Source organism: Sinohyriopsis cumingii, unplaced genomic scaffold, assembly GCF_028554795.1.
Source record: "Sinohyriopsis cumingii isolate HCF-2022 unplaced genomic scaffold, ASM2855479v2 utg000721l, whole genome shotgun sequence".
In the NCBI taxonomy this organism is placed as follows: Eukaryota; Metazoa; Mollusca; class Bivalvia; order Unionida; family Unionidae; genus Sinohyriopsis; species Sinohyriopsis cumingii.
The window spans coordinates 878,869-900,070 of record NW_028315926.1 but is presented as its reverse complement, the minus strand read 5'-3'; the positions used below and the strand labels follow the sequence as shown (position 1 = coordinate 900,070).

The following is a 21,202-nucleotide window of genomic DNA, read 5'->3' as shown; positions in this document are numbered from 1 at the left end:
CGTTTAGATTTTTGATTTTATATCTAATGACGAACAGTCTAGCATAACCAATGCAAGTACTCATTACAACAAACACGTAGAGTTGATTATAACCAATACATGTACACATTAGAATACACACCTACAGTGCATTATAACAAGTCATGTACTTATTAGACCATACACGTATAGTGCATTATAAACAATGTGTGCACCCATTAGAACATACACGTACAGTGAATTATAGCCAATACTTGTACTCATTAGAACATACACGTACAGTGCATTATAACCGATGCATGTACGTATTAGAACATACACGTACAGTGAATTATACCATAGAATGTACTCATTTGACCATACACGTACACTGAATTATAGCCAATGAATGTACTCATTAGAACATATACGCACAGTGCACATACACGCACAGTGCATTATAGTCAATGCATGTACTCATTAGAACGTACACGCACAGTGCATTATAGCCAATACATGCACTCATTAGAACAAACACGTACAGTGCATTATAACCAATGCACGTACTCATTAGAACATACACGTACAGTGCATTATAACCGATACATGTACTCATATGAACACACAGGTGTAATGAATTATAGTCAATACATGTATTCATTAGAACATACACGTACAGTGAATTATAGCCAATAGAATGTACTCATTTGACCAAACACGTACACTGAATTATAGCTAATGCATGTGCTCATTAGAACGAACACGCACAGTGCATTATAGCCAATACATGCACTCATTAGAACAAACACGTTCAGTGCATTATAACCAATGCACGTACTCATTAGAACATACAGGTACAGTGCATTATAACCGATACATATAACATAAAGGTGTAGTGAATTATAGTCAATACATGTATTCATTAGAACATACACGTACGATACACTATAACTGATACATGTACTATGTGGAACATACACGTACAGTGAATTATCGCCAATAGAATGTACTCATTTGACCATACACGTACACTGAATTATAGCCAATACATGTACTCATTAGAACATGCACGCACAGTGCATTATAGCCAATGCATGTACTCATTAGAACGTACACGTACAGTTATATAACATTATAGCCTATACATGCACTCATTAGAACAAACACGTACAGTGCATTATAACCAATGCACGAACTCATTAGAACATACACGTACAGAGAATTATAGCCTATGCATGTACTCATTAGAACATATACATGCAGTGCATCATAAACGATACATTTACTCATTTGAATATACACCGACAGTAAATTACAACCAATGCTTGTAATCACTGAATCGTACACGGACAGACATATATGATGTGTCCATACATTTTTTCATTATATGTCGAAAGTCAACTTAGTGCAAGGAGTAATCGGAAATGCACAATTGTTGATTCCTTGCCTTATTCCATATACTTTTAAAATAATTTAAGTGAAAGGTAGTGAAAAAATATTCATACATACATATCATTTGACGTTATTTTATGTCTATTCTGGGAACACAATTATTGGAGTTTTGGAGATGAACGTAAAACAGTGAAATCGAATAGTACTTATACATTATATAATATTTGGAGACATTTATCCTTAATACTTTTCCCATAAGATAATATAGATATGTTACATACAACAATCCGCAACAAAAAAGATGGTTAAAATTGTATGATATGTCAAAAGGTAATCATTAGATAAAAAATCAATATAACTGTTTGTGAAGTCTATGCTGCTATTGTATTTATTAGAAGATATATATTAAATTTTGATATTAAATTTTGTTTCTTTTTCTCCTTAGTACTTTGACAAACTGCCAAACAGACTCATGAAAATGGAATATTTAATTACTTACTCTTTTTGTCAGTATCCTGGAATTAAAATGAACACAAGACATATTACTAAAAGATGATTACTATTAGATATACAAGAAAGAAATGAATTATCATTTAATAAAAAATAAATTAAAAATAAAATCCAATAGGGAGGTTATGACGTTATTTAATTATGGTTAAATTCTGACAAAAGCGTCGGTGGTTGACAATGTCTAATGATGGTTTCATTCAGACAAGATCTTCGGTGGAAAACAAGGTGCACCCATGGTTATATTTCGACAAGAAAATCAGAGGATGACAATGTCTAATAATGGTTGTAGGTGGTTCAATGTGCCTAGTCAGTACTGTTTGACCTAATATGAGTTATCCAAATAATGCCCATAAACGAGATTGCGGATATCTGAAAAATTTCTAAGCACAGCACTGATTACAAAACTAATTATGAAATAGAGCGAAAGGTACCCATTTGGAGTGGTCGGCAAAAGATAATTGTCTTGTGTTGGGTAAATATTTTGACTTGAGAAATGCAATAATCAAGTGGTGACTTCTCTCACATACGGTGTTTTGCAACTCATTGACAAATATGAAATTACTTTGCTAAACAATAACAGAATAACCGCTACTTGAACACATATTCTTTGGCATAGTTTTCTTAATATGGTATAGTATTCGTGCCATGTACATGATTTCATGTGTTGTCCAAATCATAACCATATTAATCTACATTTAATTTGACAGTTTTTACTATTTTTCTAAATTTTATGAAGACACATAGATTGCTAGAAGACAAATAATATTGGAAAGTTGGATGCCGCAATGCGAATATAAACGAGACAGTTTCATTTTAAGATTATTCTTTCTCCATACACATATAGCAATCAGTAAGAGATTGAAATTACCTCCCAGAAACTCAGCAGTTCCTGTGAGTCAATACAATGGATACCATTGTGAGAGTTGCACCGCATTTCATCGTGTTTGCGTAGAGAACTTAGCTTGTGCAGACCTTCGTTTGTCAGGAGGGACGATTCATTGCATTTGATGCAAGTTTCAAACACAGCGCTAGGACACAGTCGGTCGGCAATCTCAGATAATGATGTTTGCAGGTAGTTCCGTACTGTAATATAAACAGACAGATCAGGGACCAGTCTCTTTTTGGTGTATCGTATCACAGCAGCATGGATAACACTGTCGTTCAAAGCCAACATCAGGCTGTGGCATTCATCCAGCTCGAAGACACAAAGACCACTAAAGAGGAGATATTTCTTTCCTTCCATTCCTGGAGGCCATTTAGACAAGCACAAGGCAATGAGACTGAAGAATACAGCTGCATGTATGAAATTAGTCATGGATTGGAAGCATAACGTAGGTGTCTTGGTTGTATCTCCACTCTCCCAGACACTTTTTATGTCATCAGGTACTTTCTCGTGGATCATGCAGGGGACCCAGTAATAGTCCTGCATCAAAAGGATAATTTATAGAAAATATCCATTTCCCCGCTTAAAATGCGTAAAGTGATTGTTTAAAAACTCTAACAACGATTTACCAGAATTTAAGGTTACGTCTTGCATCCATAAAGTAAGTCTACAAGTCAAAATGTTCTCATCAATTGCCGACTGCGATGTATGTTTACGAAAAGTAAAACGTGAACTAAACCACTCGATCAGACTGTTCATATAAACAAGTAAACTGATATTAGTAATGTGTTGAGTGAAGACTTTTCCTATTCAAGACCTAGAATACGTCGTTGAGAGAGGTTGCTTACTTCTTTGTTCTCCTCATCCCATAGAGGTCCTGCAATAATATTAATCCTTTCCATTACCTTCAATAGGTACTCTCGATGTTCATGAAGACCAGGGTGATGGGACCACAGCAAATCTGTAATAAGTATTACTTTCTGAGGATTTAGTCTTTCTTTGATACATAATATATGTATACGAATAGTCGCTATTTGATACATTCAATATGTATACGAATAGTCTTTAATTGGTACATTATTTCGGCAAACAAATATCCTTTCTTTGGTATATTATATATGTATGTGAATACTCGTTATTTGGCACATCAAATATGTAAACAAATATCCTTTCTTTGGTATATTACCATATGTATGTGAATAATCGGTATTTGGTACATTATATATGTATATGTATAGTCTTTGGTTGGTTGATACATTATATATGAATATGAACAAGCTTTCACTGGAACTCTCCTGTTGGCATGGTAACAGATGGGCAATAAGCATTATATCATTAATTAAACACATTTTCCACAGTAAAGATAATTATAGTGATCATTAGAACCATTTTTGCGTGAACTTGCAGTAGGTTTTCAATATAATATGTTACGACCAACTGTTATTGTTAAACGGCAAGATGTGCACAAAAACGCAGCATACAGAAGAAAATCTAGATATTTGGATAATTGAAGTGTTTCTGCAGTCTATTGAATGTACAATCCACTGTGTGAAACCTCTAACATCAAAACGTGTGTGCACGGTGTGCGACTCTCGTTGACAATATACCATATCAGTCGATTATTGAAGAAGTATTCATGCTTACCTGATCGTGTCCCGTCCTCACCTGCGGATTATTAGCCGAGTTCATAACTTAATAACTGCTAATTTGTGTTTGAATTACTCGATGTAGTGTAAGCATGAAATATCTGAAATTTAATGTAAAGCCCCTAAGGTGAGTATGATATCTTGAATGTCTATCAAAATAAAAACAACTAGGACTCCTCCCGCTGAATAAAAGTTATGAAATGATCTGTGTTTATTACGACTTTCATTTGGCTGCTGTGGAACACGGGTTGTATATGATTTATTCCATAAACACGACTGGAATACAATGCACGTCTAACTATAAAATTGTGTTGTTGGCTGACTGTTTACAAATACTAAGTGTTTCTCACTATACAACTGTCTTGTTGGCTGACAGTCCGCTAATAATAAGTTTGCTTAACTATACAACCGTGTTGTTCTGTTTGTCTGCTGATACCAAGTGTGCCTAACTATACAACTGTGTTGTTGGCTGATTGTCTACAAATACTAAGTGGGTCTAATTGTAAAACAGTGTTGCTGGTTGATCGTCTAATAATACTAAATATGTCTCACTATTAAACCGTGTTGTTGTCTGATTGTCTACAAATACTAAGTGTGTCTCACTATAAAAATGTGCTGTTCGCTCATGTCTACTAATGATACACATGCCTAAGTATAAAACTATAGTGTTGTCCAAATGTCTATTAATGCTAAACGTGACTCACTATACAACTGTATTGTTCGCTGATTTTCCACTACTAATAAATGCGTCTAACTATAAAACTGTTGTTGGCTGAATGTCTACTTATACTAATTGTGCCTAACTAAAAAGCTGTGTTGCTGGCTTATTGTCTACTAAGTATATCTCACTATAAAACTGTTTTGTTTTATAAAACTGTGTTGTAAGCCCGTTGTCTAATAATACTAAGTGAGCCTAACTATAAAACTGTTTTTATTGGATAGATGCATACTACGTGTGTTTCACCTTAAAACTGTGTTGTTGGCCGATTGTCTACTAAGTGTATCTCACCTTAAAACTATGTTGTTGGCTCATTTTCTACTGTGTCCCACCTTAAAACTGTGTTGTTGGCCGATTGTCTACTAATACTAGGTGTGCTTATCTATAAAAAATATTTTGTTGGCTCGTTGTCTACAGCGTCTCACAGTAAACTGTGTTGTTGGCGGATTATCTACTAAGTGTGTCCCACCTTAAAATTGTTTTGTTGGCCGATTGTCTACCAATATTAAGTGTGCCTAGCTGTAAAACTGTTTCTATTGGCTCTTTGTCTACTAAGTGTGATTCACCTTAAAAATGTTTTGATGGCCGATTGTCTACTAATACTAAGTGTGCCTGACTATAAAACTGTGATGTTGTCTCATTGTCTAGTAAGTGTGTCTCACCTTAAAACTGTGTTGTTGGCCGATTGTCTTTTAAGTGTGTCTTACCCTGAAACTGTGATGTTGTCTCATTGTCTACTAAGTGTGTCTCACCTTAAAACTGTTGCTGGCCGATTGCCGACCAACACTAAGTTGGATATAACTATAAACTATGTTGTTGGCTCATTTTCTAGTAAGTGTGTCTCACCTTAATAATAATAAGTGTGCCTAACTATTAAACAACTTTGTTGGCTCATTGTCTGCTAAGCGTGTCTTACCTTAGAACTGTGTTGTTGGATCATTGTCTACTAAGTGTGTCTCACCTTAAAATTGTGTTGTTGGCTCATTTTCTGCTAAGTGTGTCTCACCTTACCTTGGTGTTGGCCGATTATCTACTAAGTGTCTCATCTTAAAACTGTGTTGTCGGCCGAATGTCTACTAATACTAAGTAGGGCCTAACTATAAACTATGTTGCTGACTCATTTTCTACTAATTGTGTCTCACCTTAAAACTTTGTTGTTGGCCGATTGTCTACTAAGTGTGTCTCACCTTAAAACTGTTTCGTTGGCCGATTGTCTACTAATACTAAGTGTACTTAACTATTAAACTGTTTTGTTGGCTCATTGTCTGCTAAGCGTGTCTCACCTTAGAACTGTGTTGTTGGCCGATTGTGTACTAATACTAAATGAGCCTAACTATAAAACTGTTTGTATTGGCTAGATGTATACTATGTGTGTTTCACCTTAAACATGTTTTGCTGGCCGATTGTCTACTAATACTAAGTGTGCCTAGCTGTAAAACTGTGATGTTGTTTCATTGTCTAGTAAGTGTGTCTCACCTTAAAACTGTTGCTGACCGATTGCCTACCAACACTAAGTTGGATATAACTATAAACTATGTTGTTGGCTCATTTTCTAGTAAGTGTGTCTCACCTTAATAACAATAAGTGTGCCTAACTGTTAAACAACTTTGTTGGCTGATTGTCTGCTAAGCGTGTCTTACCTTAGAACTGTGTTGTTGGATTATTGTCCTCTAAGTGTGTCTCACCTTAAAATTGTGTTGTTGGCCGATTGTCTACTGTGTCTCACCTTAAAACTGTGTTGTTGGCAAATTGTTTTCAAATTCTAAGAGCTTAACTATAAAACTGCTTTGTTGGCTAATTGTCTGCTAAGCGTGTCTCACCTTAGAACTGTGTTGTTGACCGATTGTCTGCTAATACTAAATGAGCCTAACTATAAAACTGTTTTTATTTGCTAGATGTATACTACGTGTGTTTCACGTTAAAAAGTATTTGTTGGCCGATTGTCTACTAATACTAAGTCTGCCTAGCTATAAAACTGCTTTTATTGGCTCTTCGTCTACTAAGTGTGTTTCACCTTAAAAATGTTTTGTTGGCCGATTGTCTACTGTGTCTCACCTTAAAACTGTGTTGTTGGCCGATTGTTTTCAAATACTAAGAGCTTAAATATAAAACTGCTTTGTTGGCTAATTGTCTGCTAAGCGTGTCTCACCTTAGAACTGTGTTGTTGGCCGATTGTCTGCTAATACTAAATGAGCCTAACTATAAAACTGTTTTTAGTTGCTACATGTACACTACGTGTGTTTCACCTTAAAAAGTATTTGTTGGCCGTTTGTCTACTAATACCAAGTCTGCCTAGCTATAAAACTGCTTTTATTGGCTCTTCCTCTACTAAGTGTGATTCACCTTAAAAATGATTTGTTGGCCGATTGTCTACTAATACTAAGTGTGCCTGACTATAAAACTGTGCTGTTGTATCATAGTCTAGTAAATGTGTCTCACCTTAAAACTTTCTTGTTGGCCAATTGTCTACTAAGTGTGTCTCACCTTAACACTGTGGTGTTGGCCGATTATCTACTAAGTGTGTCTCACCTTAAAACTGTTGTTGGCCGATTGTCTACCAACACTATGTTGGGTATAACTATAAACTATGTTGTTGGCTCATTTTCTAGTAAGTGTCTCACCTTAAAGCTGTGTTGTTGGCCGATTGTCTACTAATACTAAATGTGCCTAACTATTAAACTGTTGTGTTGGCTCATTGTCTGCTAAGCGTGTTTTACCCTAGAACTGTGTTGTTGGCCTATTGTCTACTAAGTGTGTCTCACTTAAAATTGTGTTGTTGGCCGATTGTCTACTGTGTCTCACCTTAAAACTGTTGTTGGCCGATTGTTTACAAATACAAAGTGCCTAACTATAAAACTGCTTTGTTGGCTCATTGTCTGCTAAGCGTGTTTCACCTTACAACTGTTTCGTTGACCGTTTATCTGCTAAATGTGTCTCACCTTAAAACTGTGTTGTTGGCCGATTGTCTACTAATACTAAGTGGGCCTAACTATAACTTATTTTGTTGGCTTATGGTTCTTGGTCGCTAATGAGCACTAAGCTAGAAAAATACAATCACAAAATTACGTTTATAACAACTTGCCAGAACACCTTCCTTAATGCAACAGAAACATCAATGATTACTTAATGACTTACTCTGACATTATCATTTTAAGTGAGAAGGTAAGATATAATAAACACCTACATTAGAATTCAAAACTTAATGGAATTACCAAAGTAATCTAGCTGCAAGGAATGAGGGAAACAGGTTCCATTGGTGCTGACAGATCAAGGACATATGCTTTGTCTCCAAAATGGCTAAACTAGACCTTGTATTACTTTGTCATATATATTTTATATCAAGATTTTATTTACATGAACATTTACATTTTTGTTAGTTCCATGTAGTAAGGTCGCTAGATCTGTTTGAATAATCAGTTTTAACGCAAACTAGACATTCATAGCAAGACTGGTAGTGAACTAGTGTATTAATAACAATGGTAATACATTTGGAGTATGCGCATTTGGTTATAACGCACCGCTTTAAAGAATTCTTAGATTTTTGTGATTAATTGTCTAATTATTGGAATTCCGTGCAATATTAATATTCCTTTGCCCGAAATAATTAGCCAATTACTAGGAGCAAACGTCCTGGAGTAACGGCTTAAGTAAGTTTCCATGATGCCATGGTTCACTAGTAATGAATTTAGGTCTACACCGAATGAGTGACCCTCGAATAATAAAGTACCTATTAATGTGCGAAATGCAGACCTGCCAACTCCTACAATTTTGCCGTAAGTCTTATGAAAATTACCATTAAAATACGGACTTACAATATACTAGCAAGAACTACGGAAAAAACATCTAAGCCGAAAAATCCGGAAAATAGGTCCTTCCGCGCTTTATTTGGATCCGGGTTTCATCTTAGGTTTCGGGAAATTAGTCAGGGGACCAGACTAACTTAACAGCGGCACCTAGACGCTTTAAACTGCATATATTTGTTCATGCGAAGCGTCTGCATGATCAAACTGTTGATTGCAGAATTTTTTAAAATGGCGTTGAGAATTTTGTGCATGTTATGGGGACAATAAGCTTCTTGACAAGTGTTAATAATCAACATGGAACTAATGGAAGAAGTATTCAGATTCTTGTGAATAAAAGCTGGATAGGACACAAATACGTTTATTAGACATCACGTACCAATTTAAGTATGTCTCGCGGCGGGAGAGATGATTGCTGTCGTCATGTGAAATGGAAATGAATTTCCAAGAATTATGTCAAGTTGAGAGATAGCAACAAGCCATTGAACTGCATAGGGTTTGGAACTAGAGTTTGTGCAACTGTACTAGTGGTAAATAAAGTCTACATGTACTTTACAAACTTTTCGGTTAAACATAATGTTTATCGTTGATGCGTCGAACTTTTAATTACGTTTTACAGCTTTACAATAGCAGTTATTGATATTTTGATACATCTTACTGAAAACTCGTCAATAGTATGGGAACAAAATCAACTGCCTTACTGAGACGGTCTCGTCAGGGTTGGCAGGTCTTAAAATGTACCCGGGAACCATATTTTTACTGGCCTAAGGTGGCTTAGTTAAAATGGTACCATGTGTTAAGGGATAGTTGTATAGTTTCTACAGAGTAAACTGCTGTCGGTACGGATAAATAATGAAGAGAAACCATGCAGATGTGCGGTTCATAGATATTTGGCAGATTGTGAAATCTGAAGTCTTGCATTGATTGGGGTAAACATATGACTTCTAGCTGGAATCGCGCCAGTGTTTGACATTGGTTAACAACTAATATATGAATGCCTATGAATGTTCTTGTAAATCTTCTGGTATACAACTAATGTATTAATATCTATGAATATTCTTGCAAGACGCCTGGTACATAAATCATGTATTAATACCTATGAATCTTCTTGCAAGTCGCCCATTTCTCTTAAACTCGGACCACTTGTCTGCCAACTCTTGACGTGTCTTAATGAATTTTTCAGATGCAATGAAAGTGGTCAGTCCACGAATCAACAGTTCAGGATCAAGAACAACTTTGTGTCGGAGACGCTCCGTGCTGCACAAAATAAAACAAAAGCCAATAAAACAAAGAAAATGTAAATGAAGCAGGTTAAACAGAAAAAAAGTGATTTATAATTTTTAATATGAAGTTTAATTGTGGTTTCATAAAAGTATTTTCCAAAGTTTAATCTTAAGTTTGGTATATGAACATACATTTCATTATATAATTTGCGCTCCACATTGTTTTGATTTTAACAAAGACAATCATATATTACATCCATTATCATGCGTCTCGTAATCATTTTGTTTCTGAAAGCAAACGAGAGCAAAGACAAGATACAATAGAAATGTCCAGGTGTGAGACATAATCTTCCTTACTTGAAGAATACGATGTTCCCAATATCATGTTCGAATTTTAGAAATAGCTTGAGTTCCTCTGGACGCTCAATTCTGGTTTGGAGGGAATCGTTAAGCATCTCTACATCAGCGTATTCGATGACCTGGCCATCATAATAATCACATTAATAAAAATGACATCGTATATATGTGACAAACTAACACGGTTTGGATTTACTAAATATCACATGGCACGAATGTACTTACAATGGCATGTTATGTATGTGGTGCAAAATGTCATGTAATAAATGATATGGTACGCTACGCTAAAATGATATGGTACGCTTAAGCTAAAAATTATATAATACACATGTGCTAAAATGATATGCATTTATTTCCTAGTACGAATGTGAAAACAATGACATGGTAACGATGTGCTAAAGTAAAATGTTCTTGTTTGAATGCAATACTCAGGAATAACTAGTGATACAATCTAAAATTTTAGTCTGAAGTTTCCTAATACACATCTTCAGAAATGCGATAAAATTATATCATCGCAAAAAAAAATAATGATACATAATGATAGATAGATTCATTACAAAGATTTTGCATTTTTAAGGAAAGCAAATGTATAAATGTTGCCTTATTTAAATATCTTTTCTAAAACTACGTCAAATAAGATAACCTAGAGAAAGTAAAATAAATTTCGTCGTTGGTACGACAAGTTCAGTTGTTTAGTACCGTGATTTAGGTAGCATTTCAGTATGATAACTCTCTATACACGATTTAATTATATATAATAACATATATCATGAATACAACACAAATCAGCTGAAGTTTCTTAAAGCATAAACACTACCTGTTTTTCTGTCTTTTTTAACAGCTTCAATTCTCTTTCAAGGCGTATCCAGCGAGTTGGAATTTCTTCTCCCCAGTACTCTTGTTTTTCGACCACTTCAAATATTTTGGATTTAAGCTTATTTATTGTGGAATCGGATGCTAGATTGTTGATGGCAAAGTCCTCGTCAACCAAATAACAACTAATTGGCTCGTCTTTTATCGTTTTTCTTATTTCTTGAAAATAAGACTCTTTCTGCTTGTTTATTGATTCCTACAAAATGTTAGAAAATCATTAAAGCCCATTTTAGTCAATAAGAAAGCAAGAAATTATGTTGCGTGTTAGAAACATTTTGCAAAATACAAACTGGCATTCGATATATCAAATAGCGCACTAATTCCAGCTTCATATTAAAAATATTTAAATTATTAACACACCGAACCTAAGGATGCCTACTTAAGAGTGAACGGATTGAATAATATCGGATAACTTACAAATGAATAAACTGGAACCAGTCTGCTAACTAAACAGTAGATGGACCAGATAACATCTGTGAACTTATTAGTGAATGAATGTGATTAACTCTACTAACATAGTTGATGATGGATTGGATTGAATCTTAAACATATTGTCCAGTATCACCACTGTTGTTCTCGATAACAACAAACTTGCATACCTGATGAATTTTGTCCACATGTGTTCCAACAAGAATAATGGGTGGACAAGACCTGGTATTGTCCTGGTCTCTTTCACTACCTTGCCTTTGTTTCTTCTCGTTGACTTCCATATGTGACTTGTAATCAGAAGAGACGAAGAGGCGAGAAAAAATTGAATGGAACCAGTAAACTAGACGTTCTGAAAGAACATAAACAAGATAGAATTAACTTTCTGTTTGACTAATATTACTAATACAACTACGTCTACTGCTACTTATATAAGTACTACTGATATTATTACTACTAAAACAACTAATGAATACAATGACTACAAATATTAACACTATTAACAATAGTTAAAGAAAAACAGTGAAGAAAATGAATTAGAAACTATAAATCAATGCTCAGTTTCGATCAAATATGTGAAAAAACAAAATTAATAGTTTGCATTTGTTGTTATTCTTTTCACGTCACGTGATGAAATTATGTGATCTCATGATATGGATTCGTGTAATGTCACAACCCAGTGGTATAGCGAGCAAAATACTAAAATTATTAAAGTTCTTTAATAAAAATAGAAATAAAACCAGGAACCAGACTGCGTCCTGTACTCTGAATATATATAATGTATGTATGTATGTATATATGTATGTATGTATGTATGTATGTATGTATGTATGTATGTATGTATGTATGTATGTATGTGTGTGTGTATGTATGTGTGTATGTATGTATGTGTGTGTGTGTATGTATGTATGTATGTATGTCGCTGATACAGCGTATCTAATGTACATATATTTTATTTGTATCATACACTAATACACATACTAGTATTAAACCGGAGTTACGATAGACTAGAAGCAATTATTTTTGACATAGAGAATGAACTTTGCGCAGTACGTCCTATAAAAATATATGTTTTACCATTTACGGCTATGATAGTCCTCACTGCAATACTGATAAGTTGCTTCTTTTCTTTTCTGAACTTTTATTTTTCATTCTTTTTGATTAAATAAATATAAGACACACTTATGACTGCGAGATAATATATGGCTTAAATGAAGACAGTAGAGCATTAAAAACACAGTATGGTTACATTCTTCAACTCTGAACTCGAAGCCATTCATTTCCTTCCTGGAGGCATAATGAAAAGAGTGGGAAATACAGACTAAGCTAAATGACGAACCAACAAGATGTAATTCAAACATTGAAATGTATTTACAGCTGATTTAAGTCATTAGGATGATTTAATTAACGTTACTACTGACCATACAATTGTTTCTGTACTCCAATTCTACCTTGCACCTTTCCGTTGGTCCGTATGACTGTAAAATGTACCATCATGATTGTTCCAGAATTATCCTCAGTTGAGAGAGAGAGAGAGACAGAGACAGAGACAGAGAGAAGGAGGGAGGAAGGTAGGGGGGAACAGCAGTAAATATGATATGACGACACATCAAATAAGAGAGAGAAAGAGAGGGAGATGTGGCGGTGGCTTGGTCGTGGAAGGCATACCATATAGGATTAGTGTTAAGCATCCATCCTGATGTGTCTTTGTAGGTCGATTAGTCTGCTGCCGTACAAAGCAACACAGTAAGATATAAAGGGGTAGGCTGAGTTTCGGACATTTTAGTATTAAATATATGTATAGTATTATAATAATGATGACAGCCATATAGTACAGTAAGTTTGCGCCTCATAACCAAGTAATTTGCAGTACAGGTTCGACCGGTTATTGCGACTTCACTTCGTTTATATTATGAACAATGTATCTAAATCGAATGGAACGTGTGCACCTGACCGTTAGGACTATCTAAACAACGTAGGTTACCTGGTTTAAGTTCAATTTCAATTGCTTCATTAGGTACAAATTCTTTTTTTTCTCTCAGTACACGGATTTCCACATATTTTACACGTGTGCATGATATAGAGAGAAAAAACATGTTTTAATTATTTTGAAAACGGTGGTTATTAATAGCTTGTCTGGTTTGTTTCTGAAGTCGCTAATGCTTTAACAGTGGAAATTCTTTATCGATGTAGAGAGTAGAAGCGATAGCCTACACTTCAAACACTGGAAATGGGTGTTAATGCGCCATGTCTCACAACTTGATATACCAACAACATTGTTATTATATTAGTTGCTTTGTACCTAGACCTTAAAAGCCATGTTTTTTAATGTGTGGTAATATGTATATATATATAATTACAAGAACTTAAAAGCCATGTTTAGTAATGTGTGGTAATATATATAATTACAAGACCATACCTTTTATAGTACAGGTCTCATCTCTTTCAGCAGGTATCTTCAAAATGTCATCATTAACTGTATCAGATAAGGACAAGCTCAGGTTGGTCAAGATGATGTACACCATTCTTCTAGACATTAAGGCATGCTGGGTTATGTAAGACAAAACCTCACCAGCAGAATCCAGCAAAGTAATGTTACATGTTGTTTTCATGGAGGTGGGGAAAGCCTTTTTCATATGAACATGTTTCGTAATTTCCCCTTGAATACTATTTACGTGTTGGTATTCTTTCTGATTTCTTAAATCTAAAAAAGAGCATTGTTTATCACTCTCTGCATTCTGGATGCCTTTGTCAATTTTATAATAACGACTTTCTTCAACCTTCGCATGGGATGAGCTCTGTACCTCAGCGACGTAAGGTTGTGATTGTTCCCCACGTAATAAAGGTAGGTGTGTTCTGCTCGGAGATATATTGGCATCAGTAGCCAATATGTCTCGTGCCTCGGAATACTTTTCTGAATTTAGTTTTCTGCTGGAGGGTTTTTCCTCATGGTTAGAAGATTGTATATTTTGTTCATGTAATGAGATTTTTCTTGTTTTGCTAGGTATTATACCGGCATCATTAGTCATTCTGTCTGGCTCCACTAGTGTCCCCATGCCAGTGTCCGATACTACCAATTGACTGATCTCATAAGAAGTCGTGATTTTAATAGCTTCCGGTCTCTTACTGATCTCTGTATCCAGACTAGCTGAATCATTTACGTGCTTCATAACGGCTTCAGCTGTTCGATGACCATTTGATGGACGTGTATCTGACAAATATGAAGTATGAATATATAATACGTTTTACACCATACACGATACAGTTTACATATGCTACATTTACTGCCTACACAAAACACATTTTTGTACAAAATACATACTCAGTTTAACACACTACACAGTAATCCATACATATGCACGATAATGTTTGCTAAATACACAATACATTCTAGACACTAATCAATACCTTGTACACACTATGGAAAACGTTTTGAGAGGTAAGTGTCAAATATGAATGCAAAATAAATTTTGCACACTACAGATTTCCTTTCCAGGGGTATGTATCAAACATAAATACACAATACAGTTAACAAAATGCACAACACTCAGTAACAAACATGAAGATGCAATACATGTTACAGTCGAAACAAAAGCTTTCTACAGAACAATACTACATTTTGAGAGATAAATATCAAATACGAATGCACCATACTTATTGATGGCATTAATGAAAATAACGTTTTTGAAAACAAATGAAAGTATGTGGTCAAATCTGTCGTGTACTATCTAAGGACATTATTAGGTTAACCAGGGTTGAAATCGCGAACCTAACTATTACGTCTAGATTTCTCACAATCAACGTCAAGGAATAAAAAAGGAAGCATATTTGTATTGTATATAGTGCTATTTGTTCAACTAATGAAAGTTTATTTGAGAAATTATTTGATTTTTGGTTCTATAACGGTGATAATTGCGTCATGTGGTGAGAAAGTAGGATCTTTTAAATGAATTCAATAAATCAATTTCGTCTAAATCAGCCTTGCAGTTAATAAAAGTAGTTCAAATGTGTCCACTGAATCTAACGGTAGACAGATTTTCTGTTACTTGCAAATATGTTGACGTATAGATGAAAATATGCTCTCATTCTGATAATATATATATATATATATATATATATATATATATATATATATATATATATATATATATATATATATATATATTATTTGTTACTTGTTACTTTGCTTTGTATATATATATATATATACATATATATATATATATATATATATATATATATATATATATATATATATATATATATATATATATATATATATATATATATATATATGTATATATATATATATATACAAAGCAAAGTAACAAGTCAGATAGTAAATTTAAATCAGCTATCTATGTCATAAATTAAATGACAAGAGCACCACAATTATCTAAGGTAATGAAGATATATTTAGAACACCTTTAATTTAAGACAACAAACGTACCTGTCTTTTTTCTCCATTCTCTTGTGCCAGGATCTATTTGACAATACATATCTTGAATCTCGATGTCTTCTGTTGATTCAGTTCCTTTTTCTTTGACTCCCTCTCCGAGCAGTTGTCGGGCGAGGGATTTCTTTCCAACACATTTAAGTCCCATTATCATAAGTTGTATGTTATAGACCCTCTCTGATCCTGCTGTTAGTGCCTCTGTATACAACCTTTGAGCATTTTCATCCATCCACATGATCTCTGGGGGTGTCACTAAAGAATGAGGATAGTCATTTTAGAAACAGCAGATATCTGTAATATTTTCATTGTTTAATATGTAGCAATATATCAGTACTTAGCATTTCGCCATGGTGGTCGTGTAGATAATAGTACCTTGCACGCCACATCATGTGTCCGCCAAGTATTTAATCAACCTTTATGTAGATCTCATCAGGGCATGGTAGATTTTGGATATTATTTAGCACCAGGTCTAAATGACCAGGATATTTAGTCAAAGTCTGCAGTCTTGAACTTCACTTATAGTTTAGAAACCTGTGTTTTCTTACTAGACTTAGCAAGATCCTTACAACTGACTTTCAAAGCTACTTCCACAATCTTAAGTACATTACCGCCAAACGTTATGAAAAAGGTTATTGTTTTAACCTAACCCCATTACTTTCACAAACAAACACCACCAAAAGAAAACTAACACGTATTTTTCCCAAAGACCCCATAACGAAAACTGGCAAAGATGGACATGTCAAGGCAGGATCACAGAAAGTCTGAAAGTACATAAACTTAGTCTCACTAACTAACATGTTATGGGGAAATGTGTTATAACAAGATACCAGTAACATTCAATAAATCTTCTTAGAAATATTGAGAAAGCATATGTTCTAAATGAATTACGTTTCTTCAAATATATGTACCCGGTCACATTAGCAATAGAGATACAATGTACTACCTCCTGAGTCCAGCCATCCAAAAAGACGAAGAACTCCCTCCTATTTGGTCTGTATCATACAGATAAAGGGCAATAACCACTGCCAATACTCCCCTTTGCCTCCGAAAGATGTCTTTAGATTTAACCTGAGCTATGGATAAACGGGTAAGCTGGAACGATGGGGGAAGTATTAAGGGTGTTAAAGTATTTTCAGAGAAACATAATTTATTAAGAAAATTTGTTTTCTCCTTTATATTTATTTCTGATGATATAAACGTTAAGATAACATGTGATAAGAGATGGGGCTACCGCGCATCCAACCTATATCCTCGACAATCTTGGATTGAAGAAGGCTGGTTTATTGCATTTACCATTCAATAGCTTATAGTACGTATGGTATTGCAACATTTCATGGGAAGAATCTGCATCTCGGCTTAGATATACAACAATGCATTGTACCAGCTGTAACAGGGTAAAACAGAAAATAAACCAAGAAAAACATACCTATCGCACTAGATTTTCGGAAAGTGCATTCCTTATTTGGAAAATATGAAATATTGTTAATATTGTTCTACTTGCATAAAATGTTTGAGTAATTTAATAATATTTCTATCGAGAGCTATGCCAGCCTTTTTTAAATTCGTATATTGCCAATTACCGATACACATTTTTAAATTTCCATAGGTACACAGACTGACTAATGTTAAATGTTCTTAAAGCACTGAAGTGACATCCGTTTTGTTAAAGTTTCATAAGCCTAATGGTGTACGGTATCAATAATACACAACTCAACAACATCAAACAGGTCATCCTAAAAGTCGTCCTAAAACTGATGTGGATATTTATTACGCAAAAATGAAAGTGACAACATGATTGATATTGAATAAACATTTCCCAAGATCGCAAATTAACCCTTGTGTCCTAAAATGCATGTATTTGTCTGGTATGAACTGTATTACTATATCATATACTTGTACTTTACTTTGTCATTAACCCCATATTTGCTGTGTGCTTTGGCAACTAAGAGTTTGGCGCTGCCAATTTGTTCAACTATACACTGAGACAAAATAAAACTGTACCTTTAAATCAGAGCCACTTATTAGAAACCAGTGTAAAATTGTAAGATGTATAAAGTACAAAAATATGTCACTTAATAGAAGGTGTAAATGTTTACATTTATTATATTCATTAGCAGGTAACTTAATATAAACAGGTAAACATTCAACGTTTGTGCTTTACACCAATTGCTCACGTTATAGAAAAAAGTTTAATAATATGACGTTTATCTTGTTCATTGATTGGCCATTCAATAGGAAAATGTCTTTAATACTTATATTGTACATCAGTAGGTCACTTTAGACATTAAAATATCAGTGGTGAGTTTAAGATTGATTTCTTCTCAAATCAAAATTTGAGTATAAATATACCGATGCTATAGTGGATGATATTCATAACAAATTCTGGCAAATATTTCATAAAATGTAATGCATTTCAGTTTGCACAAAATATGCAATTGGCTGGGAAGATGTGATTTTATATTCGGCGACCACGTTATTTTGTAACTAACTAGTGTTACCTTGTGTGTTGACTTTGTAGTCCACGGTGTCCTCGGAAACATCTACAGATGGAGGCGTGTCTATTCCAGAACTGGCAATGTTACCTAGTTTTCTGACTTCAAGATTACCAGGGTCCTTGGACATCTCTACTAATGGAAGCCGCTCTGTTTCAGAATTAGGTTGCATCTTGTCTACCTAGATGATATAAATACAGAATTTCCTGATCCCAAACAAACATCTGCATGCACATTTATTTGTTCAATCGTGTTTATTATACGATTATACACATTACAAGGTGATTCAAAAGTAGTTACCATGCATTTTATTTATGAATAGTATGTATTGGGAATAAAAGGAAGGGCACGGCAGACAGCAGTCAAAGCACTGGACAGGGCCGCAGAGAGAGAGAGAGAGAGAGAGAGAGAGAGAGAGTGAGAGAGAGAGAGAGCGTCTAGTTGGCTCTGTCTCAGATGTAAAGACAACATATGACGGCCATCACAGATGAGCAGTACCTGATTAATACTGACGTCCCGCCATCTGGAGTTTGTTCCTAGATACTGAGCGGAACATACGTATAACGATAAGCACTCTGCTGGTGACGTATGTCGAAAGCAGTTAAACCAACTGTATATCTATACTCAAGCGGCAAGTGTTAGCTCGAGTTCACTTACATGCATTACATATGATCTTTCGATATACATTATAAACAGAAATCTAGGAAGTATTTTGAATGGAAAAAATTAAATCATATTTTCCAACTTTAACTATTCATCTAATATACGCTATGTAACTAGGAAAATGGAAGTCTGATGAAGCAATAGTTGCAATAATAATGCCCATATTTAGACAAATTTTAAGGTCTACATTCAAAAAGCTTGTATTAAATCAAATTGACAGTCATTTTAGTTTTGAAAGATCCTATAATGTTATAAAATGATCATAAGAAACTGCTTTGCAAAAATATTACATTTGATTGGTCTGAATATATTTAATTGACAAATCCGATTTCCGTTAAGACTAATTTCAATATCTAACGTTGTTATGTTTTATTCAGTTACTAAGTCTCATTCACCCGCCTACATGATACACACAGCTGTCTTAGCGATGTCTCCAATGCAACAACTGCTTTGCATATAGTCAAGGTACTCTCCAGTCATCTTTCAAGTTCGAAAGAGTCTCTTATAAATGATGTAGGATATGATGACTTGCATAGTTCATGCTAAAGCATGCAATTTGAGTAAATCGCCGAGCCTATGTACACACCAACATCAACTATCCAGACTCATCTGATTGTAAGGTTTGAACTTGTACATCTGATTGTAAGGTTTGAACCTGCACATCTGATTGTAAGGTTTGAACCTGTACATCTGATTGTAAGGTTTGAATCCGTACATTCAGTTACTGGTAAAGCTCGCTCACCACTTAGCTACTGCCTCCATTAGTCAACTCTTGCGACACACTTTGGGCGCATACAGCATCCACGAGTTCTTAGGGAGTGCAGAAGGGTACAGTGAGTGTAGTATACATCCCTGAATCTGAACCCATTACAGGAAGGTACGTTAGGTATCTTCTAAAAGTTCTTCTGAAAGTTCAGTAGGTACCATTGGTGTATTCTACATTATTGAGTCCACATGGAGTACAAGGAAAGTACATTGGATATAGTCTACACCCTTGAGTCCGCAGGGAGTGAGCATACAATGAATGACCAACGTGTTTCGTCAAATAAAGCCAATCGACAATATCAGCAACAATAACAATGACATAACTACCCATAATGTTCCCCTGCGCATTGAATGAAACAATATTCTCACTTTTTAATTCCGAATCATCATTCGCACTATTCGTCATTCCTTCCGATCTGAAGTAATTTCCCATCATTTTTATTTTGCTAACGCATACACTTTAATTTGTGTTAGAGTGATTGACTATTTATAGAAGTATGGTAATCAGCTATACGGAGAGTACAACATACAAGCTCTTTCTTTGTTTTGACCAAGGTCTTGCTTTCTTCAGCTGAATGGTTCATGTCTTCTGTTGGTTTCGCCTCAGACACTTTGTCCTCACAAACTGAAGAAGAAAGGTTTGGGAGGTGCATTTAATTGTATGGGAGGTGCATTTAATTGTGTGGAAGGTGCATTTAATTCAATGGGTTTTAAATAAAATTCCCAATTTGTTGTATTATTTAAAATATTAAACATTGATCAAAATGTGCGTCATATTACCTTGCATATATTATCATGGCTTGTTATAACTGCAATGGGTGCAAGGTTGCGTGACGAACCCAGCGAATATAACTACTGAAGACCCAGATCATGTTTAGGTTCGAAATTTACGTAAGGAATAGTTCAGTTTCCAGATCCTACAACTTTGATTCATTGGTTTGCTGATGTTGAAATTGGGTCTGTCTTTTCAGGATTGTTTAAGCTGCATTTTCTGTCGTTTTTAGGAGACTGTAACAGTATCTCAATATTTTTATATTCCT

The 21,202-nt window shown here is 34.7% G+C and overlaps 1 protein-coding gene across 1 annotated transcript in view; it reads right to left on the bottom strand.

Moving 5' to 3' along the window:
• Positions 1-1,841: 1,841 nt before the first annotated feature.
• Positions 1,842-21,202, bottom strand: part of LOC149773270 (uncharacterized) — a 68,228-nt gene continuing 48,867 nt past the window's right edge. Inside the window, exons 13-23 of the mRNA XM_089946542.1 lie at positions 20,693-20,787; positions 18,741-18,915; positions 16,237-16,494; positions 14,206-14,997; positions 11,960-12,138; positions 11,305-11,556; positions 10,488-10,609; positions 10,004-10,164; positions 3,592-3,704; positions 2,729-3,283; positions 1,842-1,865 (exon numbers count right to left, since the gene is read on the bottom strand). Of these exons, the coding sequence (XP_089802668.1) occupies positions 1,842-1,865; positions 2,729-3,283; positions 3,592-3,704; positions 10,004-10,164; positions 10,488-10,609; positions 11,305-11,556; positions 11,960-12,138; positions 14,206-14,997; positions 16,237-16,494; positions 18,741-18,915; positions 20,693-20,787 (2,726 nt within the window). The remainder of the gene's footprint in view (positions 1,866-2,728; positions 3,284-3,591; positions 3,705-10,003; positions 10,165-10,487; positions 10,610-11,304; positions 11,557-11,959; positions 12,139-14,205; positions 14,998-16,236; positions 16,495-18,740; positions 18,916-20,692; positions 20,788-21,202) is intronic.